The 20,058-nt window shown below is 46.5% G+C and overlaps 2 protein-coding genes and 1 non-coding gene across 12 annotated transcripts; 2 read left to right on the plus strand and 1 right to left on the minus strand.

Annotated features, from left to right (window-relative positions):
- The first annotated feature begins 793 nt into the window (after nt 1-793).
- Nucleotides 794-10,700, plus strand: trim101 (tripartite motif containing 101). The gene is made up of 12 exons (XM_078796823.1): nt 794-950; nt 2,980-3,161; nt 4,176-4,351; nt 4,424-4,601; nt 5,813-5,908; nt 6,003-6,092; nt 6,217-6,372; nt 6,461-6,483; nt 6,562-6,967; nt 7,357-7,905; nt 8,786-8,919; nt 9,647-10,700. The coding sequence occupies exons 2-11, from the start codon at nt 2,991-2,993 to the stop codon at nt 8,870-8,872; spliced, it is 1,932 nt and encodes a 643-aa protein (XP_078652949.1). The 5' UTR covers nt 794-950; nt 2,980-2,990; the 3' UTR covers nt 8,873-8,919; nt 9,647-10,700.
- Nucleotides 10,701-10,881: 181 nt separating this feature from the next.
- Nucleotides 10,882-19,543, plus strand: tpd52l2b (tpd52 like 2b). 10 transcript variants are annotated; one of them, XM_058052072.2, is made up of 9 exons: nt 10,882-11,051; nt 12,572-12,729; nt 12,798-12,946; nt 13,985-14,032; nt 14,439-14,540; nt 14,779-14,805; nt 15,132-15,176; nt 17,451-17,499; nt 18,328-19,543. In XM_058052072.2, exons 1-9 carry the CDS (start codon nt 11,033-11,035, stop codon nt 18,412-18,414), a joined length of 684 nt encoding a protein of 227 aa, XP_057908055.1. In that variant the 5' UTR covers nt 10,882-11,032; the 3' UTR covers nt 18,415-19,543. The 10 variants fall into 10 exon arrangements, with proteins under 10 accessions (XP_057908055.1, XP_057908056.1, XP_057908057.1 ...); XM_058052073.2 differs by having other exon boundaries at nt 15,135-15,176; XM_058052074.2 differs by lacking the exon at nt 14,779-14,805.
- An 89-nt stretch (nt 19,544-19,632) lies between these two features.
- On the minus strand, nt 19,633-19,704 carry trnae-cuc (transfer RNA glutamic acid (anticodon CUC)). The gene has a single exon. It is a non-coding gene; the product is annotated as a tRNA-Glu (tRNA).
- Nucleotides 19,705-20,058: the final 354 nt, after the last annotated feature.

Consider the following 20,058-nt stretch of genomic DNA (forward strand, 5'->3'; position numbering starts at 1 on the left):
AATCAAAATAACCATTTATAAACAAATATGTAACTACTTAGTTTCACATTTGTAATGAATCGTGTGTGCGTGTGCATGTGTAGAAATTTCCCTACAATTCATAGAACATATTTTTCCTTTAAAATTTTAACTCCATGCTACTAAAATGACATTTCAAAAACATCTGTTTCTGTTGTGTTTTTTTCCCCAGCAGGTTTTTTTTTAAACATGACTATTCCCATGATATTTTACCTTTAGTCTTGTAATAATTTTTTTCTTGAATATTTAAAGTTTCAGCTCCTAAAATGACGTTATTCTCTTTTAATGTTAAATTTTTTTCTCTTATTATTTTGACATTATTCTTAATTAAAATTACAGAGGATTTCTGCTGGTGGTGGATGTAAGCAAGTAGAAATAACACACAAGACAAATGTTGCATTTCCTAACCAGTGTTTAGCAAGTGTGTACCAATGTAAGTGTGTGTTGTGCTGAGTGAGGGTCATGTGACCCGAGTGCGTGTGTGTGTGTTTGGGTCAGTGTGCAATCAGAGAGTGTGTCTTAATCTGTCCCTTCCTTGTGTGTGTGTGTGTGTGTAAGACACAGCACACGTGATTGGGTGTGGGTTGAGGTTACACTAATATGAATGTTTGTATCTAAAGTTGTGAACAAGCACACAACTTGTTTTTCTTGAGAAATGGATGTTGTGTAGCGTGAGGAGGAGGAGGAGGGGCGTGGTCAGATCCCACTCGGACCTACCAAGTGCACCCATTCCCTCCTCAACACCCCCCCCCCCCCACCCCAGGCAGATTTAGCACTGTGTCACAGGAGCTGCAGATCAGAAAGTGGCTCTGAAAACCCCCACATTTTCATTCCCCACCAATTGGTACACGAACACACTTGAACCACAGAAGAAAGACGATTGTGCTCCATTCAAGAGGAGCCAACCGGAGAAGATCACATTTTAAAAAAAGGTAAAATATCTTTGATTTGAGTTAACACTTAAATGTGACAGTTTTTCTTGTCTTGGCTTTGCCTACTTGACATTTTGTCTCCCGCTTCAGTGACCTTTAAATTGCTTCAGCATGTTGAACTCACGTAGCTTCCATGACATGACATGCTAGGACTACCACCGACCACCTGCTAAAATCTGCTAGGACTACCACCGACCACCTGCTAAAATCTGCTAGGACTACCACCGACCACCTGCTAAAATCTGCTAGGACTACCACCGACCACCTGCTAAAATCTGCTAGGACTACCACCGACCACCTGCTAAAATCTGCTATGACTACCACCGACCACTAGGTAAAACCTGCTACGACTACCACCGACCACTAGGTAAAACCTGCTAGGACTACCACCGACCACCTGCTAAAATCTGCTAGGACTACCACCGACCACTAGGTAAAACCTGCTACGACTACCACCGACCACTAGGTAAAACCTGCTAGGACTACCACCGACCACCTGCTAAAATCTGCTATGACTACCACCGACCACTAGGTAAAACCTGCTACGACTACCACCGACCACTAGGTAAAACCTGCTAGGACTACCACCGACCACTAGGTAAAACCTGCTTGGACTACCACCGACCACCAGGTAAAACCTGCTAGGACTACCACCGACCACTAGGTAAAACCTGCTTGGACTACCACCGACCACCAGGTAAAACCTGCTAGGACTACCACCGACCACTAGGTAAAACCTGCTACGACTACCACCGACCACCAGGTAAAACCTGCTAGGACTACCACCGACCACCAGGTAAAACCTGCTAGGACTACCACCGACCACTAGGTAAAACCTGCTAGGACTACCACCGACCACTAGGTAAAACCTGCTAGGACTACCACCGACCACTAGGTAAAACCTGCTACGACTACCACCGACCACTAGGTAAAACCTGCTAGGACTACCACCGACCACTAGGTAAAACCTGCTAGGACTACCACCGACCACTAAGTGAAACCTGCTAGGACTACCACCGACCACTAGGTAAAACCTGCTAGGACTACCACCGACCACTAGGTAAAACCTGCTAGGACTACCACCGACCACCAGGTAAAACCTGCTAGGACTACCACCGACCACCAGGTAAAACCTGCTAGGACTACCACCGACCACTAGGTAAAACCTGCTAGGACTACCACCGACCACCAGGTAAAACCTGCTAGGACTACCACCGACCACCAGGTAAAACCTGCTAGGACTACCACCGACCACTAGGTAAAACCTGCTAGGACTACCACCGACCACCAGGTAAAACCTGCTAGGACTACCACCGACCACCAGGTAAAACCTGCTAGGACTACCACCGACCACTAGGTAAAACCTGCTAGGACTACCACCGACCACCAGGTAAAACCTGCTAGGACTACCACCGACCACCAGGTAAAACCTGCTACGACTACCACCGACCACCAGGTAAAACCTGCTAGGACTACCACCGACCACCAGGTAAAACCTGCTAGGACTACCACCGACCACCAGGTAAAACCTGCTAGGACTACCACCGACCACCAGGTAAAACCTGCTAGGACTACCACCGACCACTAGGTAAAACCTGCTAGGACTACCACCGACCACCAGGTAAAACCTGCTAGGACTACCACCGACCACCAGGTAAAACCTGCTAGGACTACCACCGACCACTAGGTAAAACCTGCTAGGACTACCACCGACCACCAGGTAAAACCTGCTAGGACTACCACCGACCACCAGGTAAAACCTGCTAGGACTACCACCGACCACCAGGTAAAACCTGCTAGGACTACCACCGACCACTAGGTAAAACCTGCTAGGACTACCCCCCAGCTGTCTGACTTTTGTTCAGATTCTGGAGTCTTTAGGATTGACTTTTGGATTGTATCTTTCCGGTTGACTTCAGGTTGACTAAATGGAGTGTTAAAGGTACGTGAAAACACCTTCATGCTCGACCTGCCGACGAGTTCTCCTGTCCTGGAGACCTTTAACCCGACCCGACGTGCTCACCTGCAGGTCCTCGTTCCATGTCTCTGAGCCAGCAGTGTGGAGTGGGTGGGGCCCAGCAGGAGGCGGGGCTGGGGATGCTGGAGAAGCAGCTGACCTGTCCAATCTGCTTGGAGCTGCTCCAGAAGCCCGTGGTCATCCTGCCGTGTCAGCACAACCTGTGCAGGAAGTGTGCCAACGACCTCTACCAGGTGTGTTTACGTCTACGCTGCAAGATGAGGAAACATTTTATGAGGAAAAATCCACACATTTACATGAGTAAATGTGTAATTTTTTAAAAGTAATTTTACAAGATAATTGTCACATTATGAGTATTCACATTTTGGTTGAAATGGTTGTAACGTTACGGGAAAGAAAATGTACAATTATAATATGAGAAAAACTTTCTAATAAACATTGTGAAGGAAAAAGTAGTCATTTTAACACATTGGACAAGAATAAATTGTACAATTATGAGGAAGTTTTCCAAGAATGACAAGACCATTACAGCTATTACTAAAATTGCATAATAAAACTGCAATATGAGAAAAAGGAAAAGCCCCGAATAAAGTTGTGCATTATGAAGACATAGTGGGGACGTCAGGGAAAACAAAGGTGCAATTGTCGTATATTATTGTCGAGAAAGTCATAATATGAAGAGAGAAGTGGTAGGTTTATGGAAAATTGAGTGGAAATTTAACAAGAGAAACTGTCAACTTGCTAAAATAAAATAATTGATTGTTTTGCACGAACTCGAATCCATGAATGTGTGCAAAGGAACTATTGAGACCCCTCTGCGAGTTTTGAGCATTTTAATGGATGCAAGGTGGTCACGCATTCTTGTATTTTTTTAGTATCTCACCCACTCTGGAATTCATTTGGGCTTTGGACATCATGAACTTGGGCTGACCCCGATTTGAAGTCCGAAAAACCAAATCCCGTGCAGCAGCTGAGGCTTACATGAACCTATTTCTAGCCGGCGGCATCTTTCTGCGCCAGTTGCATCTGTCTTCACTGGCCCACATGCGCTGCTTGCTTTTTCCACATGAGGACAGCTGCTGTGGTGATGCTCATTAAGTGCAGTACTCGTTAGGACGACGTGCCATCATGAAGAACACATGCATCATATGTCCCTAATGTGTGGATACAGATGCATGTCTTATGCAATCAGGGGAACATTCCGCCAGTTTCTGTCGTTGTGCTGTGCTAACGACACCTTGGCCCAGCCCTCCTTGTTTCAGGCCCGCACCACCATGACCGTCAACAGCGGGCGCTTCCGCTGCCCGTCGTGCCGGCACGAGGTGATCCTGGACCGCCACGGCGTCTTCGGCCTGCAGAGGAACCTCCTGGTGGAGAACATCATCGACGTCTACAAGCAGGAAGTCGGCAGCGACACCTCCAGGTGGCGACAAAAAAAACAACCCTGAAATTTGGAGGATGGGGATGTTTTATGAAGTCGTAACTTCCTCTCCAGGCCCCTCCCTGCTTCTCCCTCAACTCCTGCTCAGATCACCTGCTCCGAGCACGACGGCGAGAAGGTGAATATTTACTGTGTGACCTGCCAGATGCCCACCTGCTCCCTCTGCAAGGTCTTTGGACGACATCGGTCCTGTCAGGTGCAACCACTGGACCACGTCCTCCAGCACGAGAAGGTAGAGCTCATCACCTGTAAAGGAGGCTGTTCCGTTATGCAGTCTTGAGGTGATTTCCCAGTATGGAACAAAAGCTGCCATTTTATTGCAATTGCAAAGAAATTGCAAAGAAATATTGCAATTCATTCATTCATTTTCTGCCGCTTTTCCTCACGAGGGTCGCGGGGGGTGCTGGAGCCTATCCCAGCTGTCTTCGGGCGAGAGGCGGGGTACACCCTGGACTGGTCGCCAGCCAATCACAGGGCACATATAGACAAACGAAATATTGCAATTTTACAAGAAAAATCATCAGAATATCCGAAAAGCAGTCTGAAAAAAGACCCTTCATTGGACTACAAAAGTTAAAAATCTACAAAACATAAGTAGTAATTTTGTGAGAAAAATGTTTGCAATTTGAGTCATAAGTTTACATTTAGAAGAAAAAGTTGGAGTATATGAGCAATTTGATTTGAAAAGTCATGATCACGGATGTCTCATACTCCAGGCCACCGATAATTAAACTAATTTTGACATTCTTAAGTGTCATGAGTGTACAAGGAAGTTAGACCAGCAGCATGTCATGCACTGCCATGACAAACATTAAACTCATCACACAGCAGCTTAGCACTCAACCTGAGAAATATAAGAACACCTAACATATGAAAAAGCAACATTTTGAAGTGTTCCTAGAATGCATTTTGTTGAGAAAACTTTCATTGGAGGAGCGTAGAAAACATAGAAAGGCCGCTTCTGTCCACCAGAGGTCCCAAAGCCCAGAGAGAAGCTGACGTCATCGCAGAGCACATGATGACCGAGCCCGCAGGGAGTGGGTTTTCATTTTAATGCAACCTATCAACATGTACACATTTCTAGTACCCCTGAATACGCTTGGATGCTCTCCACTTTGTTGCACTTTGCTGCTTTCAGTTTCAGGTTCAGTCTGCACAGTACAGATACGTCAATACTTATCACGTTCTCTAGTATTTCACATCGGGGTGGTGCTAAAAATGTCTCTCCTTTGTGGTCGGGCATGACAGACAATAATTGAAAAGCACTGCGCCTAAAAAATATTCAAAGAACAACTTTGATCGATTTTTTTTTTTAATCATTGTACCTTTTTACCGCGACTACTTCATAATATTACAACTTTATTCTTGTAAAATGAGATTTTACATAAAGGCATGCTTGGGGGTGTCCAATCCTTCCAATCCTGTGGCTTGGTGTTTTCTCAGGACGTGCTAAGAGAAGGCGTGGCTTCCCTGGCGGAGGTCAACCAGAAGGTGCAAGCGTTGATTGACGAGCTGGAGGAGACCTGCAGGAGGATTGAGGCGAGTCGATGCGACCATATTGTAAACAACCGGATGGATGCATGGACTGATCCACGGGGGGAGGAGCCTAATCTTGTGTGTGTGCATGTGTGTGCGTGTTCTACAGGAGAACTGCGAGACTCACAAACAGAACGTGTGTGACAAGTTCAGCCGAATGTTCTCCATCCTGGACGGAAGATGCAAGGTCAGTCTTCTCTGATTAAAGTAATGATGATGATAATTACACAAATATTTTCAAATGCACATATTCATACTTCTGACTAGTACTACTACTAGTAGTACTACTATGATATTTACCTGCTTTGAAGGCCATGACAGAGCGAATCAGCTCAGAGGAAGAGGAGAAGACAGGCCACGCCCAGCTGCTGGCACGTTGCTATGGCGACAGCATGGAGGCCAACAGGAAGCTGGTGGAGAAGGCAAGGAGCAGCATGGAGGATCCCGACATGGCCGCATTTGTCCAGGTCGCGTGCGCTCTTACGTTAGCATGTTTTGTAAACTAGCATAGCGCCGTCACATTTTAACGTTATTAGTTGTTTTTTCCTGTTTCAGAATTCCAAAGACCTGATCGCAAAGTGAGTAGCATGCTAAGCTAAACTCAGTGTCTTTGATTTTGCTAAGTGGAGCCACTTCCTTCCCATCCTGGCTCCCAGGGTCCAAACAGCCGCCCTGTTCAGTCCCGCCGAGATGCTGCAGGCAGGACAGGAGATGACGGCCTACACCTTCAACTTCAGCCAGCAGGAGAGCGCCGCCAGGAGCATCGACTTCATCCGAGGTGGCGTGCGCCTCATTGATGAGGATTCACAATCTTCGGAACCGTGGGAACCTGCGGTAGCTTCAGGACCAGAGAGTGAATCATCAGCGCCTCCAGATCTTCACATCCAAATGCTTGCTGGCCGAGAGGAGGAGGTTCTGGAGCAGGAACTGGAACCAGAGCAGACGGCTGCACCAGAGGATCAGGTGGACAGCGAGTCGGGTCCGGTCACAGAAGAGCCGGCGGGAGAAGTGAAGGAATATGCTGCTGAGGAGGGACTGACGGGTCCCATCAACACACAACAGGTATGCACATGTCACATCTTCTCATTCTCTGCAGTGGAACCTCCAAGTGTGGTGAGCACACAATGTTCCCCATCAGAAGTCATGGAAATAGAAATCTTCTGTTCCAGAGTCAAACTATGACCATTTCCTGTTCTATGGTTATCGTCGTATTTTTCTTATTAGCCGTCACCAGTCCCCATCTGCGGTGGCGTCACAAACCCCTCTTGAGGTCTCTCAAGATCTGCAGAAGTCGTACCACCTTTAAGGTGTTTGAATTTGGAGGTTCCATTGTATTACCTGCAACCTTTGACCCCTGTGACATGAGCCACACTTCCTGTGTGAGGTGGATCAGGTCTTGGTAGAAGCTACTTGTCATTTTGGGGTCCCTTAACTGCCTTCCTCATTATCAGCTTGAGGAGGGCGGGGCCGTGTCCGAGGCAGATGATTGGACGGAAGGACAGAAGGAGGCGGGGTCAGCAGATGTCTTGCTGTACCCTGACTGGTACCGGTCCAGGAAGAGGCTGCTTCCTGGGACTGGTGAAGCAGAGGAGGTGGCGGACAGAGGAGACGACTCCGTGTTGGATGCGACACGTCCTCCAGAAGATTCTCCTCTCCGACCTCAAACGCGGCCTCAGCCGCAGCCTCCTCCGCTGTCGCAATGCCAAGAGCCTGCACCTCTGGAGATGGGAGGACATGGCGGTGTGGGGACGGAGGAGGATGAGGACGCTCAGGGGTGGGTGTGTCTTTCTGATGAAGGCTCGGAGCCGGTGCAGGAGGCCACCCCCATTCCGTCAGAGGACCACTTGGCTCCACAGGAGGAAACATCAGGACACACCAAGGAGAAGCTGAGCGACTATGAGGGTGACTCCTCAGAGGGAGACGCGGCGGCGCCTCACGGATCTGGCAAAGTGGAGGCGAGTGACGAGGGAGAAGGCGGGACCTCCTTCGATTCCCTCCAGGTCAGTGTCGCCTGCTTGCGCCCGTCATGGCCGCCGCCGCCGCTGCTGCTTGCTCGCCACACACCTGCTGATGTGGCCACGCCCACTTCCTGTCATTTACTGCTGATGCTGTCGCTGGGGAATAAATTATTAGTGGACAAAGATTTGGAGGGCTTGTTAGCGAAGCGCCATGGGAGTTAGCATCCTTGTATTGATTGGAGACGTCTACTTCATGCTTGGGTCACGGCGCGGTACACGTGTGTACGGAACCCAGGCATGCGTCCGGCTGCCATTGGCGTTTCCTATTGACATTTGCGGTAGTAACCATCCACTCCCCGCTGTGTTCAACTTTTATTTAGAAACAAATGGTGCCATTCCAAAGGATATCAAGCTAATGGCTAATTTAGCAGACCCATGACCCCTTTAATGGCTGGATTTTTCAAACGGTCCTATCATTGACGTTTATATCGCAGCCCAACATGTTGCTGAAAGGCACAGGGTTAAGATAACCTTTTGTTTGGTAGTTTTTCATATTTTATGCTGCATTTATGTTACTTTTTTGGTAGAGTTGGTAGTTTTGAATTGTGCTTGTAACCCCTTTGAGTTGCATGAAATGACTACGTTGATCATTATGCCTCAGGGTTTATTCAATTGCGTTGATACCTAAAGTGCACTTCAGTGAATTTAAGTGACTAATATTCATAATGCTGTACAAAGGTTATGTATCAAAGAAACGTTGACTGCAACATCCGGGTACTGACAGTTGACCTTATTCCTCTCTCTCCCAACTCCTTGTCCCACACTTGGAGAGGAGTCAAGTATGTGTTTGTCTGTCTCCTCATCCTCATCCTCATCCTCATCCTCATGGTGTACGTGTGCGGTCTGGTCCGTGTTCCTCCAGGCTGTCGCCTTCTTCTTCTACCTTGTGGCTTTCCTGGTTCTCCTGCAGAAGTTTTGGTCTTACGTTGGCTGCTTCATATGCACGTAGAAACACCAGCAGGGAGACGCTGCCATCGTCGCTTTAGCTCACCTCAGGTATACACGCCCACCCCACGCCAGCTTTCATTGATTCACGCTCGCCGTCACGACAAGAAAGGACTTAAAATCACCACTCAGGCTTTGTTTAGAATCAGCGCAACCGTGCATGTTGTCTCACAATGTCTATACTCATAAATATCTACAGGCAATGTTTTCAGTCACCCATCAACACCCTTGACTGGCTTAGTGTAAAATGTTCACAAATGACGAAGCGGGGTCCATCCCAGGATGCTGAAAGGAGGAAAGATGATGAAAGGAATTGGGAGGACACAACACAACATTGTATTATTGTGAGAATAACACGAAGAACGTCACACATTTGCAAGGATAAATGCTAGTATTTGGAGATAACATCATTTTACAAGATGTAAGTCACCATGACAAGAATAAGACAAAAAAGAAGGAAAATATTTAATATTTATCGTCAAGAAAAATGTGGTAAGCTTAGAAAAACTACAAATGTTAGTGGAAATAAGATATTTTGATTCATTTTTTGATATTGTGGGTGGATGGGTGGATGGGTGGATGGGTGGATAGTTTTGGCCTTAATGTGCATGAAAGGGTATTCTACGGGCTTAGTCCCGCTGCTGACACCGTGTGGTCATATCGTGCAATTGCAGTGGCAAGCGGCCAGAACAGATGAACACTACTACTACCATTGAATGGGTTTGTGTTTGGACACGTTGAACACTGGTCAGTCAGCTGACGTGCTCTTCTGCTCCAGAAGGAGAGTCAAACCGGCAGCCACGCTTCCGGCAGCCCAGCCGCCGCAGCAGCCCGGCGACCCACTTTCAGCTTCTCCTGGCTCAACCCGCTCTACAAGAACACGTAGATGGGGCCTGAGAAGATGTGGCTGCTGGTGCTGCTGCAAGACCCAACCAGTATCCATAAAAGGAGGAAAAATCGTGTGACGAAGCGCAGGAGTTGAAATTGCCATCCTGACGGACGCCGGGGCATCTCCTGGGACTTCACCTCAGGCAGCATCTCTTGTGTTTGCGTGTGTTTATTTTGGGTGCCAAAGATGGCAACCATAGAATGGGATGGAGGCTGGCTGCTCAGTGCCACACAGACAAAGTGAAGAAATGAAGAAGAGGGTTACAGCATGTATGTTAGAGTAGCTATCCAACCTTCATAAACTTAACAATTTGATGTCTTAACGCAAACGCTTGTTAACTTATTTTTACACTTGTGTGATAGTCAATAATGTTGAAAGGTGACTTAAAATACAGAAAGTTTCTATAATGAGCAGAGCGTTTAGAGCAATGGCGATGTGTTCACCCCAGGTTTTCTCTCCAACCAGTTTCTCCAGCAGGTGATTTGATTGATGAGTTCCTTCCTTCAAATTGGAGGTGGTGTTGATCGTTAAAATCACCTGCGTTGGTGACCGGATAGACAGAAAACCTGCAGTGTCTCGGCCCGCCACGGCATGAGTTTGACACCCCTGGTTTAGATGGTTTCCGATGTGACTGATTTTTCACAGTGGAGTGGATTGGTTTGGCCTCAAAGTTTCTTGAATCTTCTGCTTTCCGTCAGTGGTGACTTTGATGCCAAACAAATCATTTTTTAAAATGAGAAGTTATGCGTGTGTGATGTAACAATAAACAATGTGCAATAATTTAATTGTGATCACTGTATGTAAAAAAAAAAAGGAGCGGACTCACACACGTCCTCCAATGAAAAGAAAGAAACGTCACTTCTGGTTCTCTGAACGTTCCCTCCAAATTAAATCTAACTTATTCATCTTCAATTCGGATATCGTATTTTGTCTTCAGTCACGTATGTATCTTGACAGTTTGGTTGAAGTGTGTAGTTGTTTGTCTGCCTACGAAGCACATTATGTGATGGTAAATCAACGTGACGCCGTTAACTTCACGGCTTCAATAAAGTTGGTCTTATTTTGGAATCTTTCGCCGGATGAACGTTGCTGCTATTTGCTAACCTTACCAGGAAGGGTTTTAGCTGAGCTGGCTGTGGAGGACTTCCTGTGAGTGGCAGTCAGTCTACCAGCAGTCCTCTCCCCCTCTGCCCAGGTGGAACAACCAGGCGACTTCTACACACTTTGTCCGGCAGGCTCAACACCGACTTCTAGCTTTTTGTTCCAGTCGACGCCATGGATCCCGCCGGCCAAGGTAACAATTCGTGTTAGCTAGCATGTAGCCAACATTAGCATCGGATAGTCGCGACTTCTGTTTGTTGTGTTGGTGTGTGTGTGTGTGTGTGGAGGGGGGGGGGGGTAGTTTGTGTTGTGACAGAGAAATAGACACGGTTAATGTAAGTGAAAGTCTTATTTACCAACAAAAAGCCGGGTAACTGTACCGCGTTTAGTTAATAAACATGAAAGTTAAGCGTGTTTTAGCGTCTTAAGTTGTGTCGTTGCCCCATGGTTGATAGCAGGACAGGCCCGCTGCTACATGCTACTATTGCTAATGTTTACAACTCAAAAACTTATTTTGTGTGTTTTGCTAGTTTTGAAAGAGCTCGCCCTCTAAGTCTTAACCTGAACTTGCCCTTTACTTACCCAATTTACATGACTTTGCAACCACGTCTGCCTCTGATTAAAATCAACATAAGTTAGCTGTTGAAATGAGACGTATGTGTCACCTATGTAAATTGACACAAATATGGGCTGTTTTTAATTGCCGGTATTTGAAAACCAAATATCCGGTAGACAAGAGCCTTGGCTATATCACCATGGCAACTTAGGCATAGCACCTAACCTGGTTATGTCAAGGAATAAGCAGCATTTATTTAGAAATAGATAAGCCAAGGTTGCACAATGTTGAGCTTTCAGAAATTCCCATCAGCAGTCCTACCTCGCTCTATTGATGAAGGTTGGGTTTTTTGTTTTTTTTGGCAGTGATCATCTTTTTGAAGTCGTCATAATGCTCCATAATAATTACGGCATGTTGAGCTACTTTTGCAGCACACGCCTCATCCGGGTGGCTGCACAGGCATCCTGGTGATGTGAGCTGCCTGCATGGTCACCCACGTTTGTCACTCTATGGCAGAGGTGGGAAAACTGCAGCCTGTGGACCACATTAGGGCTCATTTTCCAAATTCCGTTTTTAATCCTAAACATGGATGGTGTGGCCGACAACATGACGTTCAGTGCCATTGTGGCACGCTTGAGTTGCCAAAACAGTCAGGTGCAGTCTGGAGCTGGAACAGAAAAGCCCCCCCCAAACAACAAAATAGAAAGTGAACTACCTATTGGGCCATGTGGGCATACAAACAATAAGGCAACCATATACGCCATTCCCACCGCAAAGCATGCTGGGTAGCTTGTGGTACTCTTTCTCCCATCGTTTTGCCGCCTTTTATCGCATTTTTGCTTGATTGCAATATATGTTGAGGTCGTGAGAGAACATAGTCTTGATGCCAACCTGTCATATTGTTGTTCCAGACGGACTAGCCAGCATGCCTTGCGGGCATTTGGAAAGAACAGTTTTAAGTGAGGTGTTATGTTGTGATGCGTGAACTTGCTGTGGATGTGTTGTTTTCCTTTTGTTGCACCGTGAGCAAGTATGTCATTCTGATTGGTGCCACCTATACGTAGACAGTGGGAACTGTAGGAAGTCATGGAGAACGTGTACGGCAGCCTGAAGTCCTCATCGGTCTTTCTTTCCATGTGTCTCCTCTCATGGTGCAGATATCAACCTCAACTCTCCCAACAAGGGTCTGCCCGTGGAAAATCCCGGTGGCCTGTCGGACGTTTCGGTGGAGGGCGCTCTGGGGAACTCGGGCAACCCCCTCCCGCCAGGCCTGACAGAGGAGGAGGCTGAGGAGCTCCGCTCTGAGCTCGGCAAGGTGACAGCGACCTGTCGCCCGGCGTCATCACCGCCTTTTATTTAGTCACATCTATGCTGTTCTTTCAGGTGGAGGAGGAGATCAGCACGCTGCGTCAGGTTCTGTTGGCCAAAGAGAAACACGCCCTGGCGCTCAAGAGAAAACTGGGCCTCAGCCCGCTCAACGAACTCAAGCAGAATCTCACCAAGAGCTGGCAGGACGTGCAGACCTCCAACGCGTACGTATTCATGCACGGCATCATCACCATGCTACATACATGCGTCCAAAATACACTTAGCCTTATTGCTACGTGAGCTAGCGCTATGCCAGAATGAGAGAAAAACATCAGAAATGCAAAACACTTCATTTGATTATGAAATACAATCAAATCAACATTGAAGGCAGCCTGACCTTTTTTGTTTGATATTTGTGAATATTTCAATGCTGCTGCCTGAGGACACAAGACGACAGGATAACACTTGGATGGGTGTACTTTGTACACTGTGTACTTATACCGGTAGTGCGGCGCCAATGTTTAGACATCCCGATAAAGTGACAATTGCAATATTCACCTCTACTCTTAACGCCCCCACCGTATGCCCTCCCACGCCGCCACTTGCGACTCGGCTCCATCCTCCCTCCATCCCGCCTCCTTGTCAAGTCTGACAACATTGTCCCGAGGCGACCTTCCGTCCTCCCGCCTGTAGGCTCTTTGTCCTCGTCGCCTTGCGCATATCGCTCTGTGCCTTGTGCAGCGTGGCCGTCTGACCTTTCAACTCGCCTGCCGCTTCTACTGCTGGGAAAGCTGCAGATGTTTGCAGGCGGTTGCAGAGAGAACTGGCTGGACGGGATGGCCGTCACCTGTCAAGTATGAGGCAGGTGTAGTCATTCATGTCAGAGGAAAGAATGTTGCACTCCAGGGGACCACAGCGGCGGGCGCCGTACGCAGGGTTTTACAAGAAATGAATATACTGTGAGAAGAACTGGGAACTTTTTACTGGGAGCTATTTTACTGGTCCTCATATTATGACATTTAGGTAATTAGTCAAAAAAGGCATTGTACAAGAATGAGGTAAAACATGCGAGTCTACCAGAAGAAAATCCTCATTTTACCATGAAAGTATTCACATGACAAGAAGGTTCATCTCCTAATCTTACCAGGAGAAAAGTCAAACCTGGCAAGAGTAAAGATGTTACAATTTTGTTAGAGAGAGAGAGTGTGTGTGTGTGTGTGTGTGTGTTGACACGACCCTGCTTGATCCTTCTGTGTCTTCAGATATCTGTCTGCCTCGGCTACTTTGGATGACATTTCCCACTCGGAAGCGTGAGTTTGATCCATTTCTCTTCTTCCTCTTACCTGGCCTGACCTGAGCTGCTTTCTGTGAGGGGGCGGTTGGGCGGTGGGGTGGCAGGCTTCTCTCTTGTCGTCGCTGCTGGCCTAGCTTTGTGTCGTCCATCTGCTTTTTGTGTAAGACTCAGCTGAAGGTGGCATGCTTCACGTGATCTTCCATGCAGAGACATGGATGTTAGCAAGGCCAAACAATTGAAGGAAGCGTGTGTAGCACTGTGTGTGTAGCATTGAGCTAACCCGGGTAACTGGTGGGGGCGGTGTCGGCCCGGGAGGAACGGCGTGCACGTGTTTACCCCGACTGGCATAGCGCTGCTCTTAAGGTAAAGACGCTGACATGCACACGCGTCTGACCTTGGCCTCGCCATCTCTTGTCCTGCAGATATAAAAAGACTCAGGAGACCCTCTCCCAGGCGGGACAGAAGACGAGTGCCGCCATCACCACCATGGGCTCGGCCATCAGCAGGAAGCTGGGCGACATGAGGTAGGGCCCCAGGCGACGCCAGGCTAACTGGCGTTGTACAACGCAGCCATGCTCCAGATGGCGTAGATGGAAAGGTTGTGTGTGTTTGCCTGCTGCTGCTTCCCTGTCACGGAAACGACTGCAAACCGCAGGAAGTCTCCCGCTCATGCCAGTGTATTGCTTTAATGTGTGTGTGTGGTCACTGATGCTTCTGCTTCACACTACTTTGTGCTTGTCTTCCTGCTGCCGTGGCCTGCAGAGCGCTTCCTTTCTCCAACTCTTTTAGGTAAGCCCAAACGCCGCGTCCCACACTGCCGTGCTCGCTACACCACGTAGGCTGCGGCTCGCGTGGAATACTGCCCGATTTTGACGCTGCAGCGTCGTCCCTGTACACTTAGTGGAAAAGCTGATGTCAACTTTTATGGACTTCCTGTTTTGGTTTTATTCCTGATGACTGAAAATGTCCCGTAGTGTTGAGGAAGTCAAGTGTACTGTGTAGGTGGAAAAGGCCGAGCGTCACATCACCTGCTGTGTGTGTGTGTGTGTGTCTCCCTGCTTGCTTTTTGTAACTGGTGCACTTTCTCTTGTCTCCTTTTCTTAATGCTTTCAAAGTAGCAACTATTCCATTCGCCACTCCATAAGTATGCCAGCGATGAGGTAACGTAATCCTTTCATCATCTTCCTACTGCTCGTACTCTACCTTCTTACCGTCCTGGTACTTTCCCAGGTTGGAACGTTTTGCTACGCATCAAATCTGTCATGTAGTTTTCCAAAACACGCCCGTCACCTCCTCAGATGTCATCCTACCTCGGCCTATGTGGCCCCCACCCCTGCTCATGAAACCATGCAAATGCCAAATACTTCATATAATAATTCAGTCTTATTATTTCACCCAAACTTCAGTCGATTACTTCAAAAAAATTAAAGATGTCAAGTAATTTCATAGGTTAAAAAATTTAAATATTACAAGGAATACATGGACTCTAACAAATAAAGTATGATTTAAATATATTGCAGTTATATCAAATATATACTATATATAGTCATATTTTAGTAGTCTATACAGTGAAGAAAATAAGTATTTGAACACCCTGCTATTTTGCTATTTCTCCCACTTAGAAATCATGGAGGGGTCTGAAATTTTCATCGTAGGTGCATGTCCACTGTGAGAGAGATAAACTAAAAAGAAAAATCCAGAAATCACAATGCATGATTTTTTAACAATTTATTTGTGTGATACAGCTGCAAATAAGTATTTGAACACCTGAGAAAATGAATGTTAATATTTGGTACAGTAGCCTTTGTTTGCTATTACAGAGGTCAAACGTTTCCTGTAGTTTTTCACCAGGTTTGCACACACTGCAGGAGGGATCTTGGCCCACTCCTCCACACAGATCTTCTCTAGATCAGTCAGGTTTCTGGGCTGTCGCTGAGAAACACGGAGTTTGAGCTCCCTCCAAAGATTTTCGATTGGGTTCAGGTCTGGAGACTGGCTGGGCCATGCTAGAACCTTGATATGCTTCTTACGGAGCCACTCCTTGGTTTTCCTGGCTGTGTGCTTCGGGTCGTTGTCGTGTTGGAAGACCCAGCCACGACCCATCTTCAATGCTCTGACAGAGGGAAGGAGGTTGTTCCCCAAAATCTCACAATACACGGCCCCAGTCATCCTCTCTTTAATGCAGTGCACTCGTCCTGTCCCATGTGCAGAAAAACACCCCCAAAGCATGATGCTACCACCCCCATGCTTCACAGTAGGGATGGTGTTCTTCGGATTGTACTCTTCATTCTTCTTCCTCCAAACACGCTTATTGGAATTATGACCAAAAAGTTCTATTTTGGTCTCATCTGACCATAAAACTTTCTCCCATGACTCCTCTGTATCATCCAAATGGTCATATGCAAACTTAAGACGGGCCTTGACATGTGCTGGTTTAAGCAGGGGAACCTTTCGTGCCATGCATGATTTCACATCATGACGTCTTAGTGTATTACCTACAGTAACCTTGGAAACGGTGGTCCCAGCTCTTTTCAGGTCATTGACCAAGTCCTGTCGTGTAGTTCTGGGCTGATTCCTCACCTTTCTTAGAATCATTGAGACCCCACGAGGTGATATCTTGCATGGGGCTCCACTCCGATTGAGATTGACCGTCATGTTTAGCTTCTTCCATTTTCTAATGATAGCTCCAACAGTGGACCTTTTTTCACCAAGCTGCTTGGTAATTGCTCCGTAGCCCTTTCCAGCCTTGTGGAGGTGTACAATTTTGTCTCTGGTGTCTTTGGACAGCTCTTTGGTCTTCGCCATGTTACAAGTTAAAGTCTTACTGATTGTATGGGGTGGACAGGTGTCTTTATGCAGCTAACGACCTCAAACAGGTGCATCTGATTCAGGATGATACATGGAGTGCAGGTGGACTTCTAATGGGCAGACTAACAGGTCTTTCAGGGTCAGAATTCTAGATGATACACAGGTGTTCAAATACTTATTTGCAGCTGTATCACACAAATAAATTGTTAAAAAATCATGCATTGTGATTTCTGGATTTTTCTTTTTAGTTTATCTCTCTCACAGTGGACATGCACCTACGATGAAAATTTCAGACCCCTCCATGATTTCTAAGTGGGAGAAATAGCAAAATAGCAGGGTGTTCAAATACTTATTTTCTTCACTGTATATATTTATATTTTTTTATAATGCTATGTATACTTTTCTATATATATTATAGAATACCATATCCCTGGGGATGGTGATGAGGATGTGACAGTTGTGTTATGAAGTGGTGTCTGTGGGGGGGCAGGCCCCTCTGACAATAGCAAGTCTTTGTTCCTCTGCTTCCGTCTCACCTTCCGTCTCACGCGGCGAATGAAAGAGCTGCACGCTGGATGTGAAAGCCTTAGGAAGCCTCATTGAACCTCCCTTCTTCTCCGTCACAGGAACTCCCCCACCTTCAAGTCGTTTGAGGACAAAGTGGGCAACCTGAAGGTGAGCCCCAATCGGAGTCACCCCAACATCGAGTCAAAAGTACCAACACAAATAAATAAAGTGGAAAAAATAAAGTCTTGCATAGAAATGTAGCCCAAAACTAAAAAGCATCAAAAGTAATACAAATAAAAGTGACTCAAGCAATAATACATTTATTACATGTCAAAAATATAAATCAATACATAATAAAAGCGTAAAAAGGATAAGGTAAAGGTGGAAAAAAGATTTCATAAATGAATAATAATAAAAGTGGCTTAAATGTGTGAAAAATAACATACAATTAAGTATATAATGGAGAGAAATAGAAATAAAAATTACTTAACTAAATATTTTAAGTATGGAAATTCTACAAATAGAAAATGACTGAAATAAAAGCAAAAATAATAGAAAATAAAAATAACTTGGATAAATGTGTGTGGGGGAAAAAGTCCCAAAAACGACAGTCAAAGTAGTGACAAAAATGAAAATAAAAAAAGGTAAAAAAAAAAAATGTTTTTTAAGTGTAACTGCTGCCTCTGAGCTGGGCGTCAGCACATGGAGGGTGGAGCCTAAGCTGTGACGTCCCCCCAAACCTCCCAGCGCTCTAGCTCTTATCTTGCCAAAAACCACAAGACCTTACGTGTTCAAAGGTACAATGACAACGTAGCTTACATAATTAGCATTGGCTGATTGTTGGTGGGGCTCTACCCTACAAGCCATTGAAAATAATAAAGTAGAAATAATCTGTTCAAAGTGCGGCCATCGTGAGAGCTTTATTAAGTGCACAGACAATGTTTTGAGTCACCTTTTGACCTTTTCATGATATGTTTTCTGTCATGTGACGTGCAGTACAAGGTGGTGGGCCCCCGAGGAGATGGCAGCACGGCCGGCTCGCCCACCGACTCCACACCCACTCAGGAGAACCCGCCTTTCTGAACCCGCCCTCGCCGCTGGGACTCTTCTCATCGCCTCAAGTTACAGAGACGCCGCCAACCTTTTGACCCTCACGTGGTTTGAAGGCCTCCGCTTTCGCCGCAACCAGAACTGTTTTAGCGACCCCGTTTTTGTTCCACTGCTGCTCTTCCTCCCATTGAGCGAGCGCTTTTGTTCCCCCCACCCCATACACGTCTGTCACTGCTAGCGTCGCAGCCCCACTCCTTCTCACATCGGGGGCACTCGCAGTTTAGCCTTTAGCGCTTAGCACAGGAGGCGGATGGTGCACACTTCCCGCCACATGCATGTGCATCTTGCTTCAGCCCAGCACCCCCTCCCACCCCACCCCCGAGTGAGAGGAAAAGAAACAATTTTGTACGCTAAACAATTTTACACCTGCTTTGCATCAACTTTTAAAATGTGATTGGAGAGGTGAGTGGGCTGCCAGCAGGGGGGGCGGCGTGGGCACAAACATCACAAGTCTTTCTAACACAAGTCGGAAGCAAGTTTGCTTTTGCCGAGCCTCATACTCAATGTCATCGCTTCTCTCTGGGCCTTAACTCCTTCTCCAAACTTAAAAAATTGTTTTTTCTTAGTGTTAACTTGCTCCGCCATGTTTGACAGAAGCACCGGCAGGAGTTAGCTGCTAGCCATTTTGTCACGCCAAATAAATGAAACGCTCCACGCTGTAATGGCCAACCGCACGTGATTGGACGTTAGACGAACCTCATTCTAATTTTGTTCATATTTAAACGTCATCCAGCCTTTGCATTCATTTGCTTGTCAGCTGTTTAAAGTATCACAGATTTGTGTATGTTTGCCATTCTCTTCCTCAGTGTTTTGTGTTACTTTACTTTGTGTGTCAAAAAGCAACGTTGCCAACCTTTTAGTGTGTCTGTTACGCAACTTGTGAGGCTGTTTTGTTTGTGTTGTCACACCAACTGGAGAAGAGCTGGGTCATTAAAAAGGGCGTGTCTGCGTGTGTAATGGTGTGTCCTAAGAGTGGATGACCGGTAGCTTTATTGTGGACCTGGATTAGATTATTATTATTATTAGTGATTACACGGGGGATAACTATGGTTATGACTTTTGTTCTCTTTGATTTATCAATAAAGCATTCCTTTAAAATCCATACGTTGTGTTTTATCGACTGAAACCTGAACTAAGTTGCTTGCATTTGTACTTATTAACTGCCTTTTCTTGTAAGCGTCATAAAAGGTGTTCCCTGACCGGGAATCGAACCCGGGCCGCGGCGGTGAGAGCGCCGAATCCTAACCACTAGACCACCAGGGATATGGGGAATTGTCGGAATTAATCGATCTCGACTGTCGAAACACGACGAAGCCAGCCCTGGGGTGCCGTTGTATCAATACCGATGGCTCCAAAAGTCCCCCATGTTGACTCTGGCACGTGAGGGCCGATTCAACATTCGAGCCAATCGGCGTCCCTTCTTCCTAAATGTGCTAATTGTCTCATCCATTCAGCTTCGCTTCTGTTCATCTTTCATCAATAAGGCCACCAAAAACCCGACTATAAAACACACATAAAGACGCGGTATTTGTTACGGCCAAAAGATTTGGTAAAGAGGAAGCGAGAAGAGCATTGAAAAGGATGAAGACTGGGAAGGCACCTGGTCGTGGTGGTATA

Source organism: Doryrhamphus excisus, linkage group LG15 (genome assembly GCF_037039965.1).
Source record: "Doryrhamphus excisus strain RoL-2023G ecotype Guam linkage group LG15, RoL_Dexc_Guam_v1.1, whole genome shotgun sequence".
NCBI classification, from domain to species: Eukaryota; Metazoa; Chordata; class Actinopteri; order Syngnathiformes; family Syngnathidae; genus Doryrhamphus; species Doryrhamphus excisus.